Genomic DNA, 15,670 nt, shown 5'->3' with positions numbered 1-15,670 from the left:
CACCCTCTTTCTCTTTGGAGCCTTCACTAAAGTAAGAAAAGTCTGCCGTGAAAGGAACACTGTGCTTCCTACGGGAAGCACACAGGAGCGCAAAACCGAGGGAGGGCAGCGAGGGGCAGAATAGGAGGGAGTGAGAAACAAACATTGGGAGGGCACATTATCGATTTAATGCCAGTTCATGGGAGCCAATCCTGAGCAGTAGTTCTCGGCTTTCGTGATGCAAGACCCTTTAATACAGTTCCTCATGCTGTGCTGACTTCCAGTCATAAAATTTTGTTGCTACTTCATAACTATAGTTTTGCTGTTATGAATCAATGTAAATATCTGTGTTTTCTGATTGTCTTAGGCAACCCCCGTGGAAGGGTCTTTTGTCCCCCACAGGTGGAAAACCGCTATTCTGGGGATTGGAGTGGGCTCAGCAGTTAAGAACACTGACTACTCTTCCAGAGGTCCTGAGTTCAATTCCCAGCAACTATAACCATCTATGCCCTCTTCTGGCATGCATTCTCTGAATGCAGACAGAACACTTATATACATATATCCCAGTACTCAGGAGACAGAGGCAGGTGGATCTCCACGAGTTTGAGGCCAGCCTGGTCTACAGAGCGAGTTCCTCTCTGGGCTGTTTGCTTTCCCTCAGATGCCAGTCAGCATTCTCAGCTTTCTGTTCCCTGGAGGCAGGACATTCCAGGAAGAAAAAACGAGCAGCACTTCTCAGGGCTGAGAGGTAACAGCTTTTCCTTGAAGCTGTGTTGTTCATGTGGCCGTGTGACACACAGAGACCTGGCATGGCCCCCGGGCTGGTTGTCAGCTGATGCTGTGTTTGACTCAATGCCAGTAGACTCTTGGTTTCCTGCTGCCAGAGTTTACCCTCTAGTTACCCTTAGGAAGGGCAGGCGGTTACTGGGGTATGACTCAATTCTTGTAATCTCTAAATTTTTATCTTGATTTCAATCCTTTCTAGAATTCTAGCAAAGGGAGGCAGGTTTCTGGGACTTTCAAGGCCAGCAAAGACTATGTAGTGAGACTTTGTGTCAAATACACAAGTTCAAAACAGACTGAATGTGCCTCATTTGTAGAATGCTTGACCAACATGCAGAGATCCCTGGGTTTCATCTCTAGCATGGTGTGCAAGAAATAGATATCATGACTATCACAGCCAAAAAGCTCCCACACATTACAGCCAGATCCACTTTATTAGGAACAACTACAATCTCAATTAGTACAATTAGACTCAAGAGTTTATATTAATGAAAATCATTCAAAATTATGCTTGGGTCACAAATAACTATCACTGGTAAAAAGGGGAAAAATCTTCTTCAGGCATGGAAAAGGTTTCCTGCACTGTTTTCATGGCAGTGAGCAGGCAATCCTTCTCTGGGACTGCTCATATCCCACTTCCCCGGCGAGTGCTGTCAATCTCGGGGAAGAGCGGTGTGAATGACAGATGGTGTCTAGAACATATGGATGTGTGAAGCTCATGGTGTACACTACTCCTGTATGAGAATCTCCACTGAGGACCATCAAATACTTAATAATAATAATAAAAAGCTCTAGTCACCTCAAAACTGCCCCTTGAGGTAGGTGAGTATTAGTAGCTCAAGAACTTGCTCAGAGGGCTAGTGTCAGTGTGTCCTCCAGCGTGGATGTGCTGGGCACTCACGTCACCATGAGTGGGAAGTGACGCCACCAGGTGCTTATTAGCAAGGGAGGTTTGGAAGACATTAAAGACCTTATCTCTGGGGTAGATTTGTTATAAAGTGGCAAGTCAGGCCTTATCTTGGGGAAGATTTGTTATAAAGTAGACTAAGAGAGGCCTTGGATTAAGCCACCAGCAGACTTCACTTTGCAAACCTTTTACGCCAACTCAGTTGAGCTACACTTTCAGAGAACACACCCAGAGCCTAGCAACCCAAGGAGAAAACTCCCCTGAGTACCACTGCCATTATCACTTGTTTGATAACAGTAACGAGGTCGCCAGTACAGTCAAATACAGCCAAGTTACGTCCACTTCATACCAGATTTGAGCATCCACTAGAAACAGCTCCCGGAAAAATTTTCCAAATGAAGCCTGTGAAATATTTCTGCCAATCACTGCAGCCACAATCTGCCAGCCAGCCTCTTGTTTATACCCGCTCCATCTTTAGGGTCTCAGGGCTAAGGGAGGGAGCGAGGCTGGGCTCACATGCACTAAAGAGTAGGAAGGAGGTAAGGCACCCAAAGCTGGTAGTATATTTTGTGGGAACTGCCAGAAATCCACCTTTGAGAGCATCTGAAAAAGTGTCCCTTCCCTAAACCTTCCATCACATCCTACCTAAAGCCCCACAGACACTGGGGCCTCAGCCCTGTACTGGGATATGGCCTGAATCAGATCTGTGGAATAAGAGTGGAAGAGGAAGGTTGTTGTTGTTTCTTATAAATCAAGGATCTGATGACCCGGGAAAGAAAAACCACCCAAAGGCCTTTCCAGAGGGTTAGGTCAGAGGGATATAGGTCAGCAGATCTACACTGATCTACAAGATTTTCACCTTCAACAAACAGTTCAATGCCTGTGTTCGATCAACATGGGAAGAAAGGCTCTGATCTGATCCCAGTGAACAGAGCGTTTGGTACCATCCACAGCCAGCCCTAACACCAAAGTCAGGCTTCTGGATTGGGCTACGGGGCACAAGAGGTTGTTGGTTCCAAAATGCTGATGTAATGCTTTCTTCTAGACTTTTCTTTACCATTGTCTGCCCTGAGCTGTGTGATAGGGATGTTTGTTAGTTCATAGCACCCTAGTTACCACACTTCAGTGGGAGCTTTGCAATACACCCTGGCTTCAGGAAGCAGGACCTCTTTCTGAAGTGAGGCCCTGGGCGATTGCCTATGCTTCTGGCGTCTTTTCAGGGATAAACTGGGGAACACCTCATCCTCTCACTGTACCACCACCTGCCTACATTCACCAACCAGAGCCACCTTGCAGAGCATGCAAGGAGGAGAAAACACACTGTGTACCCCAACTCACACAGAAACCAACCATCGACCATCTCATTCAGCAGTTGCTCCACTGAGACAACAAGCACTTGGGCGAGCTGTTAACTCACAAACCAGCAAATCTCCGAATCATGGTGTTCGAGAGCCTACCAAGCTTTTCCGAAATCACTGTGGCAGAGGCACATAGGGATAGAGGTAGAGAGGATGTGGAGGCCACAGAGAAGCGGCACCCACCTGTTCTGTGCCCATGAGCATTGCATCTGTGGGAGAGGAAGGTGCCAGGACAGCAAGCCCCGTGTGCTCAGAAGACACTCAGGCAACTTGTTGCCTGTCCCGGGAAAGAGGAAAGTGTCAAAGAACAGAGAACTGGCAGCAGAAATCAGGGCAAGGTAATAGCCTCCCAGGCAGCTCACTATAGGCTGGATGGCCACAAAGCAAAGAATGCAAGGAAGGTTCAACCCCACGAGAAGCCCATCGCTACTCAATTCAAGGAAGAAATCAGAGTGATGGACGGCACCAACTTCAGATCCCTGGCAGTGTGTTCCCAAGGGCTCACTTAGGAATCTCCCTCTCAGCAGCTACCTACAGATGCTGTACCTCAACCTCTCCAGTTCCTGTTCAGCCACGAAAGAAACTGGCAACCCAGACAATACCTCTTGTCCTTCAATTTTTCCAAGTGAAATATTTTCATGCTCCAAATGAAGATTTTGTTTATATCCATAGTTTTATACCATATCCTCAGAACACTTATCATCTGGTTACCCGTTCTAGATAGACACACTTCACATGAAGACTTTTTCTGTGAAGAAATCTTCATGTTGCTAAAAGCTAGCTGCATCCCCCTCACACACAGACCATGCACCCCCCCCCCACTCTCTTAAACTGATTTAATTATTTCAGCCACACCAAGCTCTGTGGTTCAGAGCATGGACTAAAAGGAGGCCATGCTATAGAGAGGGGCCTGGCATCTTTGCTAACTAGGCCACTGGGTATGGTTACCCTTTCCTACCTTTCTCCCAGCCTTACTTATGAGCCATACTAGATATGCTAACTCTTGGCTCCAGATAATCTACTTTCTATATATCAAATCAAGAAAAATTTCCCATTCCATCTAGCAAAGCCTGTAATGAAGCTCCTTAGCAGACAGGGAAGTTCCAGGAAGGTTTTGTTGTATTTCTAGTTTGAAGCAGCAATCTCAAAGCCCAGAACAAGGAGAGAAGTATCTAGGAAGAAGAAGCAGTATTTCAGACACCAGAAAAATCGCCTAGGCTTTGGAAGGTGGATACAGACCGGTGGCTGGCCAGCTGAGTGCCTGGGAGGTAGACAGAGAGAAAAGAAACCAAGCAAGATGCAATGCAAACAGGGACAGAACCCTGTGCTCACGACCTCGGCATCAGAACAGCATGTTTGCTGGCTTTTAATACTCTGTGTATAGAATGTTCAAAAATATTGTTATTACTTAAGATTGATGCGTAAAATTGTATATGCGTTTATCATGTCTGTGTTTAGAAGTATGTATGTTGAGGCATGGTTAATCCTAGCTAATTAAAATGCGTTTTACGTCAAAACGTGATCAAAGCTTTTTCATTTTAAAAGAATACTGTACTGGATTAAGTTAAATGCATCATTAGCAGTCTGGTAGCATTATCCTGGAGTTAATCAACAGAATATTAAATCTCTGCCCAGATAAATTTGGGAACAGGAACTCAGGAGCCCCAAACTCAGCTACTCTTATGGCTCCCATCACCAGTTCTTTTAATCCTGGCCAAGACAGCAGCCTTAGATACTTTCTTCCGGTCGTAAGCCAGGCCCAGGGCAGCCATGCAGTCGATGAAGAAGGTCGTGAAGTTGACGTGCCAGCGGTACTCACTGGTAGAGTAGTCGTAGGGGAAGGTGTGGTGGTAGTTGTGGAAGCCCTCGCCTGGAAGAGAAGCACGGGGAGCAGTTAGGGGGCTCGGTGACTGCTGCCTCCTGCTCTGAGCACACCTCTAACAAGGTAATCAGGTACCTCAAACCTTGAAGAAGCTCACTGTTGCGTGAACAGATGAACCCACAGTCTTGTATTCTAAAGTGAACAGATGCCCTCAGAGGAATCTCAGGAAAGCGGCTGAGAGTCTCTGCTCACACATACCTGTCTGGGAGCCTTTGTCAAATCAAGTTTTTATCATAAGATAAGAAGTTAAGAGAGAAGCTGGGTCTAAGGGAACAGATTTTATGATGGAAAGTATCAGAACATTAAGAGGTACAGGCCCAAGAACTCATAGGGTCTGTACATAAGTACATGTGTTCGGGAAGGAAAAAGAGGAGGCAAAGGGGACTCTCAGTCACATTCTCCCAAAGCTAAGTAGATAGCACACCTTCCCTACACACTGCTGATCTCTGTAAGGATAGGGTGTATTCTAACAGGAGGGGCAGCTGCTGCCAAGAGGGGAAAAAAAAGCCCAGTCAGTGACAAGAGACCTCCCTCCTCCCACTCTTCCCCTCAGACACTGGCTCACAGTAGGCTGCTGACTCTTGAATCAGGGATATGCTGAGAAAACAAACACTTTGATAAAAGGAAAAAAAAATCTGGACTCTGGAGGGCTTCTGCAGAGGGTGATGTGTTTGCCATCTCTTGGCAGGACTCCTCTTTCTGAATGGATTCCAACAATACAGAACCCAGAAGATCCAAATGCCCTCTTCTGGTCACATCAGGCACTGCACGCACAAGGTGCACAGCCATACATGCAGGCAAGCCACCGCCCCCCCCAATACAATTTCAAGATTTTTTTTTTTTTTTTAAAGATTGCTAGTTTTTATACGCTTTCCCAAGGATGTTCTGAGTACTTCCCAGGAGTCCACGCCTTGACATTCAAGATGAAATCAGAAACCAGTAGTGACAAGGGAGAGAAAAAGAGAAGGAGTAGCCACAGGAGCAGGGAGAGATAGCAGCAATGTTCCAGGGAATGACCAGCATGTGACCTGAGGGGAGTAATTCAAGATGAGGATGAGAGTGATAGGAGCATCAGGGCGGAGAGCAACGGGTAAGATGAGAATGAACTTGGAGCAGTGAATATCAGCCCAACAAAAGAGACGTTGGCAGCCATTTGGAACTGATGGTCACAAGGAAGCCTCACTGTAGAGCAATACAGGGCACATGGGACCCAGTTCAGATTATTCTTTCCTAAGGAAGCATCAGATTTGGATAGCATAGGGTTCATTTTAAAAGTGGTCAAAGTAGCAGCATACAAAATTGTAGGAGATGCCTGAGAGGTGGACAGAGATACAGAGACTCCAGCAAGAACCAGGGGGAAAGCTTGAATAATGTTACAGGTACCACTGAGTGAGGCAGAGTGGTCTCCGGCTGTCAACAGATGATGGGAAGAGGGCGCTGGGTCCTCACAGGGGAAACTAGCTAAGGCTTCAGTCACTGGGAGAGCAGGGCAAGGCAGTGCCAGGACTGCAGTCAGCACTGGAATTAGGGAGGGAAGCATCCAGGAACAGCCACATCAGATCACCCGCGAGGCACTTCTCACAAAACTGCTGCTCCCTCAGTATGGAACGGCTGGGAGGAAAAGAACAAGGAGGGAGGGATGGTGGGGGAGACGGTGGGGGAAGCCAAGAGTCTGCCATGCAGCTGCCATGGATACATGACAATGCAAGGTCCACAGCGGGAAGATAAGTACAAGCGTGGCAACCTGAAGATTATTGGCCTGAATCTCAACTCTTTTACACCGGACGCAGTAAGATTACATAGGAATCACTGGACAATAGTCGCTACCCTGGTGACTATGTGCTCTTTTTGTAAATCCTAGGCTACGAAGAGCCACAGACCTGCCAGGGGACGAAAACCCAGAGGCTCATTATAGGAAGCTTTTAGAAACTGTTTTACGACCTATAAGCAAAAGCAGAATTACTTCTTGCCCTTTCCACTTTACATTCAGAGTTGCTGCTTGCCCAGCTCTCCAGAGTTTCCAGATACTCCTCCCCAAGCCCCAGTTTTATAGTGGAAAAACCGAACTACACAGTACTCATAAAACAGGTCATTCTGGTTCTCCTGGCTCCTAGACAAATACCCCAAATAGCAGGTCCCTAGATATATGGTCATGCCGAGGATTAGTGACTTACCAATGGCTCCCAAAGAAACCAGGATGTTCTCTCGGGGTTCAATGTTCTTGTTGTAGGGGCGATAGCCATAGAGGTGGGCGGCACTGTTCACCAGCCAGGTGGCGTTGAGCACCATGGCATAGCGCAAAAAAGCGCTGACGTACAAACTGTTTACAAAAGTTTCACCCCAGTAATACCAGGGCACCAGTGTGGGCAGGATAAAACACATCAATAGGAAGCTGGGCACGTAGTACCTATATGGAGAGATCAAACACTGAGTCTATGGAGAGAGGACTCCCACACCTACACAAACTGTCCCTTCTAATTAGGCAGGGTTGTGTCATCTTATGCCCGAGGACGGAACAGGTCATCAGCATGAGGAGGTGGCATAAACTCTTGGAGCAGTGTTCTTTCTGTTTTCCGAGGATGTGCCGCTATTCCACGTTCATCTTACTGGGTCGAGTGTGTCTCCTCCCACGTCTTTTCCTGACTATAAATCCATTACCCTTTTCATGGGAGCACAAGCTCATGCTGGTCAAATTGATCAGAGTCAAATCATGACTTATCAGTCAGTTCTGCCGCCCAGGCTGTTGTTCATCAACCTCTGGGCTCCTTTTTCTTGCCTGTTTTTTGGCAGCTTACGGCACGTGTCACACATTCACTTCCTGCGATCACCCTGTAGGTCTTGGGTCTTCTCTCCCGGCCAGGTCTCTGTCTCATTCTCCACAGCCTATAAATCAGGCCACTGACCTCCAAGGGGACCGACGGCCCTGGGCAGTTGTACCTAGCACTTCTGTCTGGTTCCTTTCCATTCTGGTCACCACTTCCCTAGCTCGAGACCTCCTTGCTGTCTAACCTGTGACCCTGCCCATCACCTCCCTGGATCCATGGTTATTTTCACCTGTCTTGAAAGTTGCTTCTCCAAAGCCCATCTGACTGTGTCCCATGCTGCCAAAGACTGTTTACATGGTTCTCCCAAGCAGGCTGAATTATATTGATCTGTTCCTGTCCCATGCTTCACAGAGAAGGGCTATATTTCAGGAAATGCTTCGGCATTCTGTTCCACTGTCAATGGATGCCAAGGGGTCCCTCCATTGCATATCCACTGAGCTGTATTTCCTCCTTGTACCTACCCATGGTAAACATAGTATTTTTCTGCCTTATGTGATGATTCCTTCCTTCAACCCCAAATAGGCTGAGAATTCCCTGAAGGCAAACACTCATGTACCCGAAGAGGACTGATGCTACGGTTCTTGGTTTTGTTAAGATGGCTCAGGCAGAAACAGAGCAATAAGTTATGACTGTGAGCCTGCTGGACACTGAATTCGAGATGTAAATGATTTTGAACTTATCAACCCAGTAAATCACCCAGTTATTATTTTATAAGTCCTAAGAGGAAAAAGGTGGAGTCCCCAGGTCCCATGCTCTTCCAGCTCCATCCCCAAACCCCACCTCACTCACCTCCTCTGGAACATGACCAGTTTATCAGCTTTTAGGTCAGACATGTCCAGTTTTCCGCCCTTCTCTTTGACGGCCGGGTGTTTGCGCACGAGCAGCCAGCCCACGTGAGAGAAGAAAAAGCCACGCCGGGAATTGTGAGGGTCAGCATGTGTTTCTGTGAACTTGTGGTGGGCGCGGTGATCTCGGGCCCATTCATACACGTCATTCTGAGGGACAGAAAAGAGGACCCCAGTATTGAGAAGAGAAGCCCTCCTGGGGGGAATCCAGTGCTTAGTTATCTTCAAAGGCCCATGATTCTCAGTTCAACTCACAAAACCCGTAAGACTCTAGCTCCAAAGGAGACCTTGGTGGTAGGGCTCCTCTTTTGTACATTTGTCCCTGAAGCTTAATTTGAAAGGTCCCAGAGCACAATGAGGATGTGCGTGGGGAGGGAGAAAGGTCCCAGCACTCACAGAGAACACTGCAGCCCTGGAAGAAAGGAATGTGGGAACATGGGGGCAGAGATCAGGCAGGTAGCCTTGGATCCCAGGGAGTCACTCTGGGGAAAAGATGCAGGGCATGCCTCCTTGATGCTTTCACAACCTAACCTCGTTATAAGGCCAGCATGAAACTAACGAGACGGGCACATTTCCCTAGGACCTCAGAGTTTGTCTTGGACGTGTGAGAAACACTTCACATAGTGTCATTATATGGGACTAATGTGGTTCCTTGTTTCTCTCTTGTAACCCTCACACCACAAGTCATCCTGTGCCCACCGTTTCTACCCCAACCCTCCTCATCTGTTGTAAACCAACTTCAGTACCTGACCTAGCCAACCCAGCAGCCTCAGCTAGAACAAGGTTGCTCCGTCAACCTTCCATTTAGAGATGATGAGACTCAGTTCCTCATCTCTAAAGTACAATACTTGGCCAGGAGTGATGGCACACAGCTTTAATCCCAGTACAGGGAAGGCAGAGGCCAGCCTGGTCTACATAGTGAGTTCCAGGCCAGCCATGGCTACATTGTGAGATCCTGTCTCAAAAAACAAAAATCATTGTGATAACAATAATATCCACCGATATGCCCCATAAAGACTTAATGGGTTTAGGGATGGCAAGTGCTTAGTAGTGCCCAGCACAGCCAATCCTGTGGCACATTGCCGTCAGTCCCATTGTGGTCATATTTCAAGATAGTCACAGCAAAGCACAGCTGACTGTCTAGTAGGAGTAGGAAATTATGGCCAGTGTACGAACTATGGAGCATGGCCCTTTAGGCAGGCAGCCTACAATAAATACACTATGTAATACCACAGTGGCCCTGAAATCAAAAGGGACCCAGCCTGGACAGCCTTTTTTGTTTGCCTCCCACCTATCCTCCCAATAACCAGAGCACTTGAACCTGTAAAGGCCCAGAAACCAAAAAGGGCAATCACTGGGAGGTCCTAAGAATTCTCTAGATGCTGCTCCCCACTGCTCCCCCAGATCATCCTTGGGGCGGAGACACAGCAACAGCACCCACTTCTTACCTGGAAAGCCATGGAGTTGGCCAGGATGAGGAAGAGCCTCAGGGGCAGCCGAGCCTTATAAGTTCGGTGACTCCACAGCCGATGAGCCCCGGCTGTGATACCCAAGCCACTGATGTAATAGCACAGCAACGCTGCAAGACAAGTCAGTGGGGGAATCACTAACAAGCAAATTTCAACAGTGGAAGTAGTCAAGGAGGCTTCCCTGATGCTAGTGTCTGTCTTTGGGTTTTGGCTAAGGGTCTGTTTGCCAGTGAACCCCAAGAATCCCTTGCTCTCTGAGGCCTAGTAGCTTTTACCTCTTGAATGGGCAGAGCTGCGAACTTCCAGCAGAGCCCAGGATCATAAACAGGAGTGTTGTGAAAACAGCAGCCACACCACTCTGAACACTGGCCAGTTAGAGAAGCCCGAAGTTGTAGGGGACATTCAAGTGGTGCAGCTGATACAGTCACATTTGAATGGGAAGGAGGCCACATAAGACAGCTCTCTGGTCAGGCAGTGGTAGCGCACGCCTTTAATCCCAGCAGAGACAGGTGGATCTCGGTGAGTTCGAGGCCAGCCTGGTTTGCAGAGCAAGTTCCAGGACAGGCTTCAAAGCTGCACAGAGAAACCCTGTCTCAAAAAAAAGAAAGAAAGGAAAGAAAAGCCCTGAAAAGTCATGTTTGTAGTGTCCTAAACTTTGCCAGTAACCAAGATTCTCATATTCACTTTGAATAGAGTGCGTGTCACTAATAACCTGGTTGTGGTGATGCATACCTTTAAACCCAACACATCAGATCTTTAAGTTCGAACCCAGCCTGGTCAACAGAGTTCCAGAACACCAAGGGCTACACAGAGAAACCCTGTTTCGAAAACAAAACCAAACCACCACAAAAGTCCTATACTTTATAATTGAGGAAATAAGATCCTAAGAGAGGTTAGGTATAAGCAGGGTCAGTAAAATAGGTTAGTAAAATAAGAGCCCGATGTCAGAACATTTTTCTGCTTCAAAACCTTCTAGGCCTGCAGGCTCAGAAGGCACTAAATTTGATCTCCGATGGGGAAGTAGATACTGTATGTCCCCAGCTCTCCTCTGGCCAGCGCTGGAATGCCGGGGCAGAGTCCTTGGTAGGTTTTGTCCTATGGAGCAGCAACAATGATCCTCAGAGACCATCGACCTTAGCTGCAGTGGGGAAAGACTACACACTGGACAAACAGTCCCATGGCCTTCTGTAGCAGAGAGAGCAATTTCCTAAGCAGCTTCCTGCACAGCCCCATTTTCCTCTTACAAAACACTTGCAAGCCATAGTCAGTGTCTGTCCTAAGTAAGGTTCTAGCCGCAGTTTCTCAGAGTTGGGATGGTGGCACCAGATGCTTACTACTCACGGTCATGTGGCAATCTGGTCTGACCACACTGTACCAGAGAGCCCCGGAGAACCACTAGCAATCAACAGGAGGAAAGAAAAGGTTTGCAGCAACACAGAAGCCCTCAATTTTGCACCAAGGAAGCATCCATGTTAGTCTAGTGCTGTAGATGGCCCAGGCACAGTCTAGACCACATATGATAACATCTAAACAAGGGAATTGGGACAAGAACCCAGCAGGCACCCTGAAACATATTCTACTCAAACCTTTCAGTGCATCCAGGGAGATGGCTCAAGGCACTTGGATTTATTCCCTCTCCATCCCCTACGGGACTATTGTGTCCACCAGGAGTGGAGGGTGGCGGTGGCATGGGGGGGGGGGGCAGTTCAAGAGTTGTCTTAAGACAACCGGAGCCATATCATGGTGGTGTACGCCTTTCACACTTGGGAGGCAGAGGCAGCCTGGTCTACAGAGCAAGTTCCAGGATAGCCAGGGCTCCCATCTTGGGGTGGGCTGGAGTTGGGTGAGGGGGTATATGCCTTTAATCTCAGCATTTGTGAGGCAGAGGCAGGATGATCTCTGTAAGTTCAAGGCCCAAGGCCAGTCAGGGCAACAGTAAGGCTCTGTTTCCCCACTCCCCAAAAAAATGGGGGGAGGGAGAAGCAGCCTCTTTGGCCCTGAGTGTTATCAGAGGTCCCTTCAGAACTGTGTCCTCTTGTAGAGTTTGAAGAGAATAAGAAGACTCTGCAAACACCTGCCTCAAGAGAAAGGCTGGGAAGTGGCACAGCTAACCCAAGGAACACGACTTTCTCAATCCTGGCAAGGCATTGCTGCCCTACTTGATACTTGGAAAAACTGCGGTTTGGAGAAAGTGGATCCTCTCAGATCTAGGGCATCTAGAGAACTTCTAAGACAAAGCTTCCAAGACCAGATCTAAGAGCTCAGAGGACCTAAGGGGCCCAGGGCAGTGGGAGCCAATACCTGGCTAGTCATCCCCTTCACACCCTTACCCACTGAGCCAGCTGCCACAAAGGATCTACACCTGATAATGCTCCAGAGAACCTGCCTGTGTCTTCCAGAGAGGGACTCCGGCCTCACTGCCCTGCTCCCTCTTCCTGACTCAGGTTTCATAGATGAAAACTCGTGTAAGTAAAGTACACAGGCATCCGAGAGACAGCCTTACTATCAGCCCACATCCAGGGAATCCTTGAGGGGCTGAATTAGGGCTGGGGCTGATGAAGATTCTAGTTTCGGCCATGGCGCAGGCTAGGTGAGGGAATGGACGAACAGGAATCTCATTCCATTCTTTAAATATCCTGTTGATTGGCACGTGCTGCTCCCCGGAGAATGACCAGGAGCAGCTGAGCCACACACCTGGAAGCCTGGGTGTTGTAGAAGCCTACCAGCTTGGCCTGGTTAGCAGTTGAGGTCACAATAAGCACCTTTTTTTTCTTTCTTTACGGACCTCTCCAGTAGTCTCCCCAGGCTCTGTTCCCTGCTCTAGCGAACCAGTAGTCCACAAGGCCCCAGGTTTAGCCCTAATCCCCATGCCTCCCAGGTAGGGTGCGTTTCTCCTGAGTCATGTGGGCCTGGGATAAGCCACCAAGCAAGTGACTCACACAGACAAGATTGTTCAGAGAAAGTTGTTTCTCTGCCTCAGGTAGACCCCTCCGAGCCACCTGCACAGGGACCCAGAATTCATGTTAAGGGACTTCTAGTCCCACAAGGTTTTGCTCCCAGGAACCAAAGAAAAGGCCAGGAAATCTAGACAGAGAGGCCACTGCCTTGGGCCAGGGGTTACCTCATTAAAGAGCAAAGAGAAACCTAAGGTACTGGCCCAAGACAAGGGGAACTGCTCACCGAAGATGCAGGTGTAGACCTTGCAGGAGGGAATCAGTGTGATCCCATACAGGGCCCCCAAGTGCAGCAGGGCCATGAGGATGATGTTTCTCCAGACGTACTGCAGCTTGGGCGGGGGACCCTCCTCATCCTGGTAGCTGGGGTCGAATATATCCTCCTTCATTTCAGGACGGATATCTTCTTCCAGGTACTGAGGTACGGTCTTCTGCTTCTCTCGTTCATTCTGCAGGCTTCCAGAGGGAGGCGCTGTGATGGTGGTGCTGGTGGAGTAGGAGCCAGAGATCTGCCAGGAAAAGTACCGTCAGGGGAGCAGATCTGTGGAGGACGGAGTGGGGATGACCACTTTCCTCACGCTACTGCGGCAAAAGGTACAGTAAAGGCACAGACCCTGCCCCAGAGGCAAGGTTGCATGAGGGCGAAATGGAACAGAAGTTTTAAGAAATTGTACAGATTTGTTGCGGGTAGGAGAGCAAAACCTCAAAGTGAAGGACCAGTGGGAAATAAGAGTGAAACATTCGCACCCCTAGTAATACACAAAGGGAACCCCGTGTGAACATACAAGTATCGGCGCTACTGGCTTTTCTTTACTTTAAAGCTTAAGACACAAAAAGTTGAGACCCAACTGGCCGAATTAGAATACACACCCCTCAAACGACTGGTTACACTAGAATTGGAGAAAGTCAAGTAGCCCGGAGAATTCTCAACTCTCCCCCTCCGCGGACCCAGTCTCCTAGAAGCCCGGTCCGCGTGGCGGACGCGCGGGGCGGAGGCCGCTTCTGCAAGCTCACCTCTTGGAGCATGTGGGCCGGCATCGTGGCTGTCGGCTGCTGGCCTCCCTTGCCCAGCACTGAGACCGAGCGTGGACTTTGGTTCCGGAGCCCGCTGGTGTGAGCGATTGGCCGAGCTGCGCTCAGAAACCTCCGCTCCTGATCCGCGGGATGGGTGTTCAGTCGAACCTGAATGTGCGCGGATCTCCCTGGGTCGGGAATTTAAAGGGTTGAGCAGGCGATGGGATGACCGTGTTTAGTATTTCCTCAGACCCCTTATATCCGCTGCCAGCAAAGAGCAAAGAGCGCGGGGCTAGCAAGCCAAGGAAGCCAGGCGTGGAGGTGAGAGAGGGAGGGACTAAGAAGGAGAAAGAAAGCCAAGTAGATTCCGGAGTAGATCTCCGTGGCACCAGGATGCTGAAGGCACCTACACCGGGCTGCTCCAACCCCCTGCCTCGGGGAAAATGCTAATGCGCCTCCTGCGAAGACTGTCTTGTCATTGGCCAAAGAGAATTTGGTGCCACCACGTCCAGCCTTTTCCATTGGCTCGGCGCAATCTGCTGTTCCCTCTGCCACTAGCACCTCGCTCTCTCCTCCCCTCTTTTTCTCCTTATCCTCTTTGCGGTGGGCCATCGGGTGACTTTTCTTTAACAGGGGGATAACTTGGTCCTCTGGGCTGTGTAATGCTTACAACTGTCTCCTGGCGCTTAGCGAATGGTTCACTGGGGAAACTGCAATGGGAGAAGTGAGGAAGTCACGGTGGCTATCGCCACTCACAAGTCGACCCAACTTCATGTCCATCCCCACTTCCACTCTCGTGCGGAGAGGAAATTGGCCTCCACCCTGGGTTCGACTGGGGTGGGAGGGTGCAATCCGCCTCTGGAAGTCTAGCTCCCAGGGCTCTGACCCGGGAAAACAGTGGTTTATCCCGCTTGCTAGCACCGGGTTGCTAACTTCAGACAGCTGCGTTCTTTGGTGCAGGAAGCTCTCAAGCAGCGAAGCAGCACTGCGCTCACTCATTGGTCGCACTCCTCAGGGGACCGCCCCTGCCAGGAGCCGGAGCCCAATCTTATCCCCACAACCAGAGCGGGATGTTTGAGGGAGTCCTTGATCCTCAGGTTGGAATCTGGGACATTTCCAGGGAAGTGGATTTACACACAGATGCATTCACTCTGCAACAAGCCAAAGGGTCTGCATGTGCTGTAAGAACAGCAAACAGGTGTTCAGTGATCCCTAACAACTAAGCACAAGAATCGTTTTGTTGAGCCCACACTGTGACCCTGAGCAGTGGGTAGGTACTCTTTGGTGACGATGATGATGAAGACTGATTTCTTTTGATTCAGTCGGGAACTCACTCTGTAGACTAAGTTGGCCTCCAACTCACAGGGGTCTGCCTGTGTCTGCCTTTGAATGCTGGGATTAAGGGCGTGCCACCACCACACCCTGCTGCTTCGTCTTTTTAAAGAGGAAGTGAGACAGAGAGATGAAGTTACCGGTGGCCATGCTTAGCAAGATTGTGATGGAGCCTGGAATTGAGAAGAGAATGAGGGGTTGCCTCAATCATTTATCTTAAAAGTCGCATTCCACCTGTCCTGGGGGTATACGCCTTTAACCCTAGCATTTAAAGGTAGAGGCAGGCAGGTCTCTGAGTTCCAGGCCAGCCTAGTCTACACAG

The 15,670-nt window shown here is 49.1% G+C and overlaps 1 protein-coding gene across 1 annotated transcript; it reads right to left on the bottom strand.

Moving 5' to 3' along the window:
* Nucleotides 1–1,177: 1,177 nt before the first annotated feature.
* On the bottom strand, nt 1,178–14,423 carry LOC121454221 (acyl-CoA desaturase 1). The gene is made up of 6 exons (XM_041661470.1): nt 14,017–14,423; nt 13,229–13,511; nt 10,028–10,158; nt 8,524–8,729; nt 7,084–7,316; nt 1,178–4,897 (listed from the first exon to the last, which is right to left on the bottom strand). The coding sequence occupies exons 1-6, from the start codon at nt 14,038–14,040 to the stop codon at nt 4,698–4,700; spliced, it is 1,077 nt and encodes a 358-aa protein (XP_041517404.1). The 5' UTR covers nt 14,041–14,423; the 3' UTR covers nt 1,178–4,697.
* Nucleotides 14,424–15,670: the final 1,247 nt, after the last annotated feature.

This window comes from Microtus oregoni, unplaced genomic scaffold (assembly GCF_018167655.1).
Source record: "Microtus oregoni isolate MIOR12 unplaced genomic scaffold, Mior012 000012F_ref0000307, whole genome shotgun sequence".
Lineage (NCBI taxonomy): Eukaryota > Metazoa > Chordata > Mammalia > Rodentia > Cricetidae > Microtus > Microtus oregoni.
This window is presented reverse-complemented; position numbering and strand designations above follow the sequence as displayed.

Bases quoted from the DNA above. Each gene is read 5' to 3' on its own strand.
- LOC121454221 (XM_041661470.1), bottom strand. From the start codon at position 14,040: ATGCCGGCCCACATGCTCCAAGAG. The intron at 7,317-8,523 runs GTGAGTGAGGTG...CTCTCCATATAG, and splicing joins CTGGTCATGTTCCAGAGGAG to GTACTACGTGCCCAGCTTCC. The intron at 4,898-7,083 runs GTAAGTCACTAA...CTTCTCTTCCAG, and splicing joins GGTTTCTTTGGGAGCCATTG to GCGAGGGCTTCCACAACTAC.